Below are 14,057 nucleotides of genomic sequence, written 5' to 3'. Positions count from 1 at the left end.
AGCATGAAAACATGACCACTATTATTAATGATTGCCTGAAAAGGTCACGTCACGTCACGTCTGTTCAATAGTAATGAAAGTCTTTTAAAATATTCGGTCCTTGTTGTTGTTCACTAATTGCACAGTAAATATATAGAAACAAGAATTACCACTGTCTCATTGTATAATAAGTAATGTGTCAGCATATGAATAATTGTCGATGTGATCATTTTGAAGGAGATAAGCTACATACACTCAGTTGCCACTTTATTAGGTACACCTGTTCAATTGCTTCTTAACACAAATAACTAATTAGCCAATCACATCGCTGCAATCAGTGCATTTAGGCATGTAGAGGTGATCCAAACAACTTTCTGAAGTTCAAACCGAGCATCCGAATGGGGAAGAAAGGGGATTTAAGTGACTCAACCTTGTTGATGTGAGAAGTCAGAGGAGAATGGTCAGACTGCCTCGAGATGATAGAAAGGCAACAGTAACTTGAGTGGTTAACTCATTACAACCAAGGAATGTAGAATACCATCTCAGAACGAACAACACGTCCAACCTTGAAGAAGAAGATGGGCCACAGCAGCAGAAGACCACACCGGGTGCCAGCTAAGAACAGGAAACTGAGACTTCAGTTCACACAGGCTCAACAAAATTGGACAATAGAAGATTGGAAAAATGCTGCCTGGTCTGACAAGTCTCGCTTTCAGCTGCGACATTCGGATGGCAGGGTCAGAAGTTGGCATAAACAACATGAAAGCATGGATCCAACCTGCCTTGGTGGTGGTGCTGCTGGTGGTGGTGGGGGATATTTTCTTGGCACACTTTGGGCCCTTTAGTACAAATTGAGCATGGTTTAAATGCCACAGCCTATCTGAGTATTGTTGCTGACCATGTCCATCCCTCTATGACCGCAGTGTACCATCTTTCAGCGTCATAATGCACCATGTCACAAAGCTCATATCATCTCAAACTGGTTTCTTGAACATGACAATGTATAGCCTCCACAGTCCCCAGATCTCAAACCAATAGAGCACCTTTGGGATGTGGTGGAACGAGAGATTCGCATCATGGATGTGCAGCCGACAAATCTGCAGCAACTGTGTGATGCTATCATGTCAATATGGACCAAACTCTCTGAGGAATGTTTCCAACACGTTGTTGAAAGTATGACACAAACAATTAAGGCAGTTCTGAAGGCAGTCCAACTATTTACTAGCCAGGGGTACCTAATAAAGTGGCTGGTGAGTGTATAAATAATAACTTTTGTTGTCAGGTGTGAACGCACGTATCCAAAGCTGGATTGGATCAATGCAATCGTATTGCACAGTTCAGATGTTAGTGCTAGATCTGAACAGGGCTTTTCTTTTAAATGCTAATTAGCAAATATTAGCACACTTTCACACTAAACTAAACATTGTCCCTATGAACACATTAGCATGATGACTTTAGCATTAAGCCTAAAACACTACTGTGCCAAATTACAAACTCACAGAGCTGAAAGTGTTGCTGTGGATTTGTTTCATTAGCCTTTCACTCGTCCATGCACTTGCGAGAAAATTTAAAACATAAGTCCATTAGTGCTGATAGCAAAGTGTCCTTCTCCAGTTTTGTGCAGTAAAGCAGTGGAAGTTCAGTCTAGCAAATTGATAATTACATTTTTCGACAGCTCTTTTAATTATTTTGCAGTTATCAGATGAGCAGTATAAAATATCCAAAAAAGTTTGTTTAGTGAAAGTCCAAAAGTCCATTTCTGCTTTAGATAGTGATTTTTTTTTCATTAAAATCCTGTACCTTACGCCTTTGAGCTTTTCCTCCTTTGTCTCCCCCTCCCATTCCCCCTTCTCTCCATTTGTTTTTTTTTTAGATCCTTCCTTTGATGTAGCTCATCATTTTCACCTATCCTTCTGTTTCTGCCTTTGTCTAAATCTCCAAATATATCTCTGCCTCCCTTTTTTCCTGCCCTCACCCTCCTTTGTCTCGTCTGCCACTTCCCACTATTTCCCAAGCTCCCTTTTTTCCTTCGTCCTTCTTAACTCGCCAGCTGTCGGTGTGGCCTCGGGCTCGGTGTTTTGTGGTGGTATCAGCGGCGTCTACGCCTCCTTCATGTTATGGATGGTACTAGAGGCCGGCTTTACTGCTCCAGCTGTCATGCCGCGGCGTTCTCAGTCTCAGTCGCTTGGCTGTAAAATGGAGCGCGGTTCCCCTGGGCGAGGCGACTCCCAGGACATTACTGTTAAAGGCTTTGTCGTGACCCGCTGCTACTGACTAAACTATATATCACCTCTCTCACTCAGGCCAGCAGCATTCTGCTCACGTCTTTATGGAGCTGGGTCCTCTCTCCCTCTCTGTCTGTATATCTTTCTGGGTCTCTCGCTCCTATTCTCTCTCGCACACTTTTTTTTATTATGTGTCTCACTCTTTTTGCACACATTCCACACAAACACACACACCCATCCTATGTTATATCTATCTGACATTCAAACCTGGATTTTTTTTTCTCATTCCACTTCATCAGAAACATAACCAGGTTATCTATGCACGTATTGAAAGTATGTAATTTGATTTTATAAATTTCCAGGTCTGGAAAAGTATGGGAAAAGAAAACTAGTGTATGGAAAAATATTCATGTTTCCAAGACTGTTACCACTGCTCAATTTACTAAAAAATAAACTTATGAATATCTAAAAAAAAAAAAAAAAAGTTTTTCCCATTCCTACCCATTTTAGGTGCCGCCAAGGTGTCGTCCAGTTTAACTGCTGCTTTGACAGACAGGTGATGACCGCACACTGTTTGAACCTCATGACCGAGCGATTCTTTTATTGGTTTAACCTATGATTTATTCATTTATTTTTGTATTTGACTTAATTTAGTTACTTGCACTGAATTTATGTCTTAACTTATTTGTATGAGCTACATTACCTAGGTATAATCTTCTAGAAATTATTTGGTGACATGAACCACATACAACAAATAATTAATTCCATAATTTATTTACATGAGACACAACTATTTACTCAAATGCCATATTTTTTTTATTTTGTTATTTTATTCATTTATTTTTGCAGAGAAATTTGTAATGGAATAGAATTTTGAAATTTCAAGTGTGTCAGAACTCAAGCTCAACTGCTTAGACATTACGAGGGTGCATTTAATACATAACATACACGTCCAGAATTGTGTATTTTATTTTCTCTGCGACAGCTTTAACATCATACCTTCAAATTTACATCAAGTCAATTCAGGTTCAAAGGAGAGAGGGTGGGACCCCCCCACAGGGCTCAAAGATTGAAGGATAATTTTGGTGCATTTCAGCCCGGCTTATTTCCCAGCACCGTGAGTGAACTGCAGATATTTGCGTGACTGGGAACGTGTAGCTTTCCAAGAACTGTGATTTTAATGATGAATCACTCAAACATGAATTTTTCTTTTTAGGTCTGTCCAGAAGTAAAATTAACCTTTCAGGACTGGGAAATACATATTATTTTATGTAAAATCAAACAATCCAAGTATAAAAAACAGCCTTTTGAAAACTTGCCAACTGTAATTGCTTCAAATTAAGGGTTTGAAACATGTAGGGAATCAGGCGTTTTGTCTCCAACCCACGCTGTACTGAGGAATTTGTGGTCTATGACCAAATACCTATTGATGTTTACTCCTTTGAATTTAATTATTATTGTTACTGCTCAGCTGTGATAATTTAAGCATTATACCATTATATCATTGCCATTTCAAGTTCTAATAATTCTTTAAGTTTGGTAGCAGTTTGAAATCAAAGGTCCAGCTTACAACTAGCTCTGTATCACAAGCTTCTTCTGCTTATTTGCACTATTTGTAACATACAGTAGATGCTGGACCGCTGAAATCTGTCCGTCCTCAGCAGCCGTGCATAGTTTGAACACTCACTCAGTCTCTCTGTTATCCCGACATCAGTGTTTTCTTGCAACGGCACTCTCACTGATGGATAAATGTTCCTGTGTCTGAGAAATACCCGTGTTTTCCCGCACTCGTTATCTTTGTTACTCCGTCAAAACATCGAGATTGGCAACAAGTTCTTTTGTGACGAGATGCGTCATGAGTAGTGATTTGCAAAATTGCACTGATTTTAAAATATGAGGCTTTTCTGCTCAGTGTTTACTGTACAGTGGTGGTACGATATGGTTTCAGAAGATTGTTTATGTTTTCCGAATAGTCTTCAGCGTGTTCCTCTCCTAATAGTGTCACGGTGTCACCTTCTATCTGTCTCTGTGACACTTGCTGGCCTGCCTGTCTGTGTTTCCATCTGTCTCCATCCATCCGTCTCGACTCCTGTCCAACAAACCATCAGGATGAATCAATCCTCCACTCATCCCGTTTGTCAGTCTTTCTGTCTCTGACTGTTTGTTTGTTCACTTTATCACCGTGTCACCCTCTCCGTCACTTTATCTCTGTTTCTCCTCATCCATTCGTCAGCCTGCCCGTCCGAAAGCCGTTGAACATTTGGTTGTGCCGCGATTCTGCCTTTCTACCTTATTGTTTGTCCACTTTTCCATCCATCCTGCTTAAGTTTAGGTGGGCTGTCAGGGAAAGATGGATTGTCTGTTTTGTCCAGTCGACCTATTTTGTGATCCGATCAAGCGTAATGGGCAGATCCTTTCGTTTCAAAAATGAAACAGTAGAAATAATCATTTAACTGCTTTTATCCCTTTGATCTGTTTAACTATTGGTCCATTTATGCTGCAACACTTTATGGGAACTTCAAGTGACATCCGTAAAAACTTCATGTTCCTCTATACAGGAAGATAGATTATATATTAATATAATGTATTAAGTCATCTGAAATTTGCATCTATTGCAGCTCGTCCTGTTGATCTAAAATTCTCTATAACAATATTTAATTCTTTCCCTCTCTGCAGCTTTCTCTTTCTCTCTGTTTCTGTCTCAGTCTGTTGAACGAATAAGAGAAATAGTGTATGTAACATGCTCTGTGGGGAGCTGAGGAGTAATCAGCCAGTATTCTCATTGGGGAGCATACATGGAAAAGTGAATCCACTCACTCTAATTGGGCTTAACTCAACCACTACGCACCACGCAAACACACACACGCGAGCACACACATCTGCTGGTTGCTGTCAGATACGACCTCTCACAAATACATACACAGCAGGGGAGGTTTGTGTGACCTATGTAGAATGATATTACTACTATAATATCTTTCATATTAGTATGCCTGCCCTTATTGGTCATGACTTTTCACCTTAGATAATCTAACGTTGGAATATTGAATCCATTCCTTTATTACTGCAAGACGACTAATGTACAAATTAACTGAATTAAGAAAAGCTTTTAACAGGTTGTGAGTTAACTGCTGGTGGATATTAGCAACTGTGAAAAAGGCTGTATGCGTCTTTGTAAAGAGATGATTAAAATTAGCTATTGTTAAAGCTGTTGTTAAAAGACTAAATATGATATGTTTTGACCACGTCATGGGGGACTGTGCCTCAAATGCATGCAGTAACGTAAAAGCTGGGAACATGTTCCCAGCATTTATATTGAGTATATACAAAATACATCATGTACAGGTACATTTCGCGAAGACACAAACACATGCAGCGAGTTTGTGCACACTCAGAAATAAAAGCACAGATGCAAACTGCCCATGGTCTCACAATCATACAAAGTCATGTACACGGCTCTCGTTAACCGCAGAAATCAGGGCTACGCCGGTAGAGCGTGTTTAAAGGAGATTGCAGGCATGCAGTTATTGGACTTTGCCTAATTGATAAACCCATTAGTAACACTTGTTCAGATAACATGGGAGGAATCGCAGTCTGCTCACAGTCCCTTCAAATGGGTTCACTTAGGCTTAGAGTGTAGCACATTAAGAGAAGATTACAGAATGACGTGGAGCTTCTTACCAGTCTACGCCTCGCTACCGGGAGATTGAGTGAATAGTGTGTATAGACTGTGTGGAATTGTGCAGCAATTGTGTGCACGACTATATGTGTATGCATTTTTGTTTAGTTTGAGTATTTGTGTGCGTGTGTATGCAATCTTGCTTACTATATGGGTGTCTGCTTCTGTCTTAATATGTACCCACACGTGTGTTACTTTGTCTGCCTCTGAACTATAGCTGCGACGTGACTCTGCAGATGTTAATGCAAAGCGTCCAAGCAGAAGATGTGCAGCCCAAGATGAGACAGTAGGGTTTTAAACTGCTGTTTGTCTTGTACCAACACATTAGACAAAATGGACTAACAAGCATGACTGTAAGTGATTTCTCCTTCAGTTACTGTAAAAATAGAGATATAGGAAGAAAAGAACAATAACGGTGAACATACGGAGCACAGATATCATCAGGTGAATGTAAATACTTCAACTTCTTTAGGCTTCAAATGCGTTCACACTAGCTGACGGAGTATTATTTTTGCAGAACATATGGTAATGGTTAATATTTGACTATTTCTTGTGTTTTAAATTGGATATTTTCAAGCCAATACATAAGAAATATATAATGTTGCTAAACTTTTGATTTAAATCATAATAATGCTAGTAGCACGCAAGAAATCCAATCATAATTATATATATTAAGCATCAGCCTGGAGGATGGACTACACTAACTTAGGTGATACGATTTTCCTTTTCCATATTTAATACACACATGCATGCTTTGTTAATGTGACCTTGACCGACTACGTAGTTTGGGAAATTTGGTAAGTTATCAAAGCAGCAATTAAAGTGCGGAAAGTAAGCAGAATCTGAAGTGTGGCCATAATAAATAATGTACACTAGACTGCGAAGGGCAGTAATACATCCTGTAGTGTCAAAACTCAACCAGTCTCTAATCAAAAGAATTTTAAAAACATTTTAAGTAAGTAAGTAAAAATTTATTTATATAGCACTCTTCACAGCAGGAGTGCTTTACAGCAATGGAATATGAAAAGCAGCAGTCAACAATACAAACAATACAAATAACAATTTAAAAGATGACCAGCTAAAGCCAGCCAAAAGCCTGCCTGAAAACGTGGGTTTTCAGTTTAGCCTTAAAAGACTGTTCTGAGGGGGCAGTTCTCAGGTCCAGGGGGAGGTCGTTCCAGAACCTTGGAGCTACCACCTCAAAGGCTTTGTCCCCTTTAGTTTTTAGTCGGGTCCTATGAACCGCCAGGAGATGCTGGTCTGTGGATCTGAGGGAGCAGCTGGAGGAGTAGGGGTGAATGAGTTCTGATGTAAAGTGGAGCTTGGCCGTGGAGGGCTCTGTAGGCAAAAGTGAGGACTTTAAAGTGAATCCTGAATTGGACCGGGAGCCAATGCAGAGAGGCTAGGATGGGGTAATGCAGCAACCCCCATCCTACCCTCTCTGCATTGACTGTTGGTCAAAGTGCTGTACACAGACATGAGAATAAACAGTATGAAACCAGAGAAGAATTAGAAACAAGATTCATGTCACAAACAAGAAATCAAATAAGAAAAACTAATATCTCAAACAGAGTTAGAAGCCTACGAGAAATCGTTTGAGAGGATTTAATAAGAAGAAGTGAGTCGGCCTGCCTGTTTTGGAAAGGCACAGTTCGGAGGCAGCGATTGAAAAGATCTAGTCTGGCAAAAACTGGCCTAAGTCAAGCAGAAACAAACAAAGACGCAGGTCATTTCAACAGAAAGTTCAGACTTGAAGATCCCAGATTGTTGTCTCAACAAGAAAAAAAATTATCTACATATTCTATAGATGTGACCTGAGTTATGCACCAAGCAGGGAGCTTTCTGACTAACTGAGAGTAAAATCCCTACAGTAACATGGCTTTACTCCCTACAGAATTTTCAATAGTTGTGTACCTGAAAAATTGTGGAGAGTAACGCCTCTAAATGATTGTGTTTTCTTCTGGGTCCTGATTGCTCTTTCCTTCTTCACCCCCCCGCCATCTTTCTGTCTCCTCGACTGCCCATCCTCAGCATTCTCTCCCCTGGGCTGGACACTTTGTCCTTACGCTCCCTGTCTCCCTCTCCTCATGCCAGTCCTCCTCCTCCTCCTCCTCCTCCTCCTCCTCCTCCTCCTCCTCCTCCTCCTCTTCCTCCACTCTGCCTTGGCCCACTGTGAGTGATAAATTATTCGTGGGCATGCTCGGAGGGCTCAGGGCTGCTCATTCCTGCACACAGAGGACCAGCATTGATCCAGCCTGTGGTTCAGCTTAATTGGAAACCCAGTTACACCAGCTATAGACACACACCCACACACAAACATGCAGTGCACGCGCGCACACACATGCGCAAACATGCACTTGCGAGGCACGGCGTGTGCGACAAAGCCGCGTTAATGCACACATATGCACCGTTTACAGTACCGTAATACACCTGTGTATAGGTGCATGGTTATTACAAATGTCAACATAATTACGCAACACACACAGACATGCATAGAATCCCCATATGCATTCATGTATTAAAGTGTTACAGAATTAACATCTGCCACAGTATGTTTGACTTACAGCCACAATATACACATAGAAATACCGCAGCATTAGAACTCGGAAATACTGTATACACAAGTGCTTGATCTGAAACGCAAGAATCAGCAGATGGACACACACACACGCACTTTATAGTCACTAAGCCTGCATTCTAAGTAGCACTAAAGAGGAGTAACAGTCCACAGTGGAGCAATATGGGGGCCCAGGTTTATCGATTGGACTGAGACACTGACTATCATACAGCTAATAGATTACATCAGACACATCGGAGCGGCCCAGTCAATGAGGCCTGATCCTATTAACTGGGGATTTGTAAACAGTTGTGTGCTCACTGTGACGGCTGCTGTGCTGCTTTGTGAGCCTTGGCGAGCAGATGACGGCTGTGAGGGGCTGGAGATGCTCATGTACGGATGCACTCTGCGCTCCTGCAGCCTGCCGATCAACCACTTCCCCCGGTTCTTTTACAAGCGTTGCTGTTCATCTGTCAGAGGAACTTTCTCGTCTGCAGTTTGCTTCCATGGATTTTGTCAGAAATTGAAACTCAAGTTTTTTTTATTCATTGAGTGGTTATATTGGTCAGGGAAACAAATAAATCCAGGTGTGTGTTTGTTTGTTTTTTTAACACTTGAGCTTATAGGCTAAGTCAGGCAAACATTTAACAGTTAATAAAGCTCAAATTGAGTATCCACCCCACAAAGCAAGCACTGTATTGAAGGTATAAATAGAACTCTTCAATAAATTGTGTTATTGTGTTTGGTGCAATAGTGGGGAACTAGTTTGCTTGTCCAGCAAAATGATAGCATGTCCCTGGTTAGACAGAACATTACTGTTGCCTTGCAGTATAACTAAAGACTTCCACTAGTTTTCAAAAATGCGTGGATGGTGGTGTTTGTGGTTGGGGATGGTCTCCTTACCCATAGCGGTGATAGTCAGCTTGTGGCTTGAGTATAACAACAACAAATTGCAATAGTTTTTTCATCATCGTCGATTTATTGTATGTATTTTCAGAGCAGCAGCTGACTTCAGTCCAGGTTGGTTTACCATGAAATATAAGCTCTAAAATAGCAGCGGGAAAAAGGTTTATGTCAACTATAAATGTATGTAGCGTGTCATAAATAATTAATCAATAAGATTCTTAGAAATATTGACTGTAGTGGAAAAATAAACTAAGCTTATGAATGTATCTTGAGGGATTCATTTCTTTAAAGTATAATGTTCCTGTGAAATAGTAATGTGTTCTTTCTTGCAGTCAAAACAAAACCCAACAGACAGAAGAAGGAAGCGCCCGGTCTAGCGCCGATACGGAGACGTGCAAGCGGCACGTCTACGTGAAAGAAACTTCACAAGTTAACAACTCAGTTCATCTTTAGTCCATTATAGCATACGCAATACATCTGTTTAACCAGCAGTAGAGGCTGGTAGTGGGGCTTTCAGATTAATTTCGTGGCCTAAACGTATTCACTTGTCCCTTCAGGGCTTGTGCGGCAAAGAGGAGTGAAAGCCCTACTAGAGAGATAACAGTCCTGTGTTCTCAGCCAACAGTGTGTTTTTAAGAGCAAAACGACTTTTCCAAAATAAATAGATCTGTGTCGCGGACTGCGAGGAGAGAGAAAAGCCCTCGGTTCAATAATTAATTCCCGAGTCGAGGGTTTTGGAGAGCCGCTGATTGGGCTGATTTTTTTTTTTATTCTGTTATGATACAAAGGAGGCCGTTTGAAGTAATTTGTCCCAGAGAGAGCGGCTTGGAATACCATACATGCTTTGATTTAGCAAAGCAAATTTAATTTTGTTTGCTTTATGCAAACCAGCCGGGGCCGCGGGGCTTTCTCTGATTCCACCAGAGGGGTGATGGTGGTGGTGGTGGTGGTGCTGATGATAGAGGTGGGGGAGTGCACACAACAGAATCATGCTGCTGCCACTAATATATAATACAGGACGCACACTCACACACACAGGCGCATGCAGTGAACAGCAACAGTTCAAAAGTACAAAGCTTATTCCCCCCCAACACACACACCAATTCCTTTGAAATCAAAGCTTAAAATAATTGTTTGTGCGTTGTGTTTTGTTTCATTCTATCCGTCTATTATTAGTGTTACTGGTATTATTCCTATCATGTTGTTTTAGCTGCCTGCTCTCGCTGCTTGCCGGGGTTTTGTTTTATGCTGCTAATGAAAGCTTCTCTCCTCGCTTTTGTTCTGCTTCATTTTTTCCAAATACGTGAATGGAATACATCTGTTTATAGTCGTGCCAGTTCCCAAGATGTCTAACACCCAACAGCACAATAATGAAGAGACTACTTGTGTTTTTTTTTTCTTCCCCTTTCCGAGGGCTTTTCTTCACATCTGTGTGTGGACTTTTGCAGTCGAAAAAAGACTGTGAAGGTGTGCCTTACTCCTCTGAAGCTAAATACATGCATGAGGAGTTGCAGTCATGTCATTAATGATGGAAGAAATTAAGCCTACAGTAACCGTGTAGTACACATTTAATTACCTACGTTCTGTCCTCCTGTGCTGGAGAAATGACTGTCTGTGTACAGATGTTGAGGCAGACTGCAGAGGCATTTCTTCTGAGAGACAGAAAAAAAAAAAAAAAAAAAAACCTCTGTTCAGAATGGGTGGCCAAGCGATTTTCTTCTACTCCATTCAAGTCATTTTCTTAGGGAACAATAATGAGTGGATAAAGCAGAAAAACCCAATTTCCTTTATGCTTTTTATATCCTGAAAAAGCCCTCGTTGACGACCCTTTGGTCTTTTGTTATAGAAAACTGAGCTAATATCCTCCAGCTGTCGGCGCAGTTTAAAGGTCTTAATTGGATTCCATTAGTATATTGCTTGACATGACACTTGAGTCCGCTCTATTAGAATTCCCCTGCCTGGGATTAAAATGAAGACTTTTTCTACATTCGACTCTCTAGGCTCTTTTGTTAAAGTCTCAAATATTCTTTGTTGGATTCACAGTTTTCAGTGACACCATTGTTACAAATGTTAGCTTGACTTAAATAGGTGCTTTTATGTCTAGAGGGCCTGCTGTTGGAGGCCTGGCGGTATCTCATTGCAGCAGTTTATGTATCAATAAACCTTTGCATTAATACAGTATAGCTTTACATGCAGGTCTGATAAAATGTGCTGTAAAGCCCATAAAACAGTCCTCCAGACTCTCTCTGTACTAGACTGGAGCCGGGGTTGCGCTCCCTGCAGGTTTCCTTTCAGAGTATCATGCAGAGTTGAAGTGCTTCCTCTGTGGTTTCAGTTGGTGTAGGCCGAAGGAAGGATGCGTTTGATGATATTCTGTTTTATGTCTCTTGCCCTAGTCCTAAGCTGACGTGGAGGGATGTTCAGCATCTGATCGCCAAGACAGCAAAGATCTCTGACCCAGAAGAGCCTGGATGGAACATCAACGCAGCGGGATACCATGTTCACCATAGGTACTGTAAAACTTGTATACCAGTATTGAATAGTTAGGAACACTAACATGTGTTAGCAGCATTGGGGTTACGTTAAACCCTGTCAGTCCCAGCAGCCTATACCAGTTCTTTTTGCTCTTTGAATTAAACTGACGGATTTATAAAATGCTACTTACTTCAGCACTGAGCTGAAAATCTTAGCACGATGTCACCCCTAGTCAAGAAATAATACAAATTGAACCCCTCCTTCCATAAAACCATAAAGGTTTTGGGCTAGTTGTTTCCCATTGTTTCTGTCTCTTTGCTAATATAAGCTAACTGGTGATAGCTTTTTATCCATATGATATGAGAGTCATTGTAAGAGTAAATAATAGTGCTGCGGCACGTTGATGATGTAGCTACAGTGTAAGGGTTACACGTGAAGACAGACCAGACTTTATCCCCTCTGTGTCCTCCTTTGGTCAAATCGTCCATCCAGTGAGTGAGAGTGTAGGGGGTCGGTGAATATAGTCCCATCAGTTAGAGTCAACTCTAACTTTCGGAGAGTGAGTCTATTAGTATATTCTCTAAAATATGCGTTTTCGTCATCCATTCTTGCCAAAGCAGTCCGTTGAAGTTTGCTAACCAGCGTTTACAGGCTATAGCGTTGTGTAGTGATGTTTTGCCTCCAGCTAAGCCCCACCCCTTAATAAACATCACATTGTTTACATACAGTGAAGGGATCTATAGAGAAGACATCTGAGATGATGGTGAGGCAGAACCAGGGAGAACTTTCTGTCCTTGCCCAGTCGCTAAGAAATGCGAACAAGGACATGTATTTCCGGCCAATCACAGCTGTCACAGTCCACGTCACATTGTTACATTTCTGGAGAAGGGCACATAAAATTACGTTGTAGGTTCTGGAGCAATGCTGTATTGGTTCAGTCTTGATGAGAAATTAAGCAAATTTATTTCCCAAACTATTCTTTTAAGACAGAGAAGCTTCTTTTTCATTCCTTAATTAATTTGCATTTGTAAATTGGTCCTGGTGTAGTTTAGCACCATAGTTTAAATTGAGTAAAACCTGTTATAGAGTTACTGTGAGCATATCATTATGTATCTTTTTTTTTTTTTTAACAAACATCTCTTCAATCTTCTGGTCCATTTATGCAGCCTCAGTCCAGTCTCTATTTTTAAGGCTTCATTCTGATGAGCCAATGCTGGAGCTTCCAGAAGCTGGCCCTTTGCAGACTTGTGTTTATTAAGGAGAACATGATCCCAGACTCTGTCAACAGTTTTACTGACATTTCTTTTACATTTGTGGTCCAGGGAAAACGCTGTTTAGGCCTCAAGGGATTGTGTTCAGTACTTGAAAAACTGCCAGCACGTCTGAGTGGTAGTGCTTTATTGTGTCTGTCTCTTGTAATAAGTTAATGCTTCTGCCAAGCAAACCATATAGTTATAGATAAACTATTTTGGGAAGTAAAGATATTGTTAATTTTTACCCCTGAAAATGTTAGTTTGTTCATTTTTCTACGGCTTGAACCGGCATGAAACTCTCTTGTCAGTCCGCATATCAAACAGATATCTGGTTCCTTTGGTGTCTTATTTATAGACACTGCGCTCGAGGGTCAAACTTAGCAACGAGCTCGGCTTTAACACTGCAAAACGAGGCATTCAGCCTGGACTTTGAAATGTCTTTTAAATATCTGAATATGTCCAACTCACCCTCTAGCGACCTTGATCATGTACAACATGGACCTCTTACATGGTTATAAACCGTTTCTAAACACACAAATGGAAAAAAAACACATGCATGGCGTGTTTTTACCGTAAAGCTCAACATAACTTCGTATTTATGTATTTACACCCGTTTTATGTGCACACACCTACACACTCTCCTCAAATAGAGGGCTTCAACCATAGAAAGCAGCAGTCTGTTTTATGGCAGTTGAGACAGGTGATCTTGTCCTGGGAGGAGTGTCATTGTAATCCTCTAATGTTATTATCACACCCACGTCGTGTCTGAGTGTCCGTACCTGTAATGATTTACAGACACAGAGGCTGGAGGGAATGGATCTTCTCAGTGTATGAGAAGTAGAGAGGCCAGTGCTCTTCCAGGCGTCGTATAAATGCTTTTACAATGCTTTCACAGTGTCCGCCAGGCGATGACATATCGGTAATCAGTCATTGTGTTTGTGATGCTTTTTTCCTCTGCTCTCCGTCTCACTCACCTTAATATGTCT

General features: G+C 41.0%; 1 protein-coding gene across 1 annotated transcript in view; it reads left to right on the top strand.

The window, feature by feature from the left end:
- LOC125015863 (furin-like protease kpc-1) overlaps positions 1 to 14,057 on the top strand; it is a 165,806-nt gene that overhangs the window by 103,628 nt on the left and 48,121 nt on the right. The window contains exon 13 of the mRNA XM_047597882.1: positions 11,740 to 11,853. Coding sequence (XP_047453838.1) covers positions 11,740 to 11,853 — 114 coding nt within the window. The remainder of the gene's footprint in view (positions 1 to 11,739; positions 11,854 to 14,057) is intronic.

Source organism: Mugil cephalus, chromosome 11 (genome assembly GCF_022458985.1).
Source record: "Mugil cephalus isolate CIBA_MC_2020 chromosome 11, CIBA_Mcephalus_1.1, whole genome shotgun sequence".
Lineage (NCBI taxonomy): Eukaryota > Metazoa > Chordata > Actinopteri > Mugiliformes > Mugilidae > Mugil > Mugil cephalus.
Note: the sequence above shows the minus strand (reverse complement) of the source record. Positions and strands in the feature narration are given on the sequence as shown.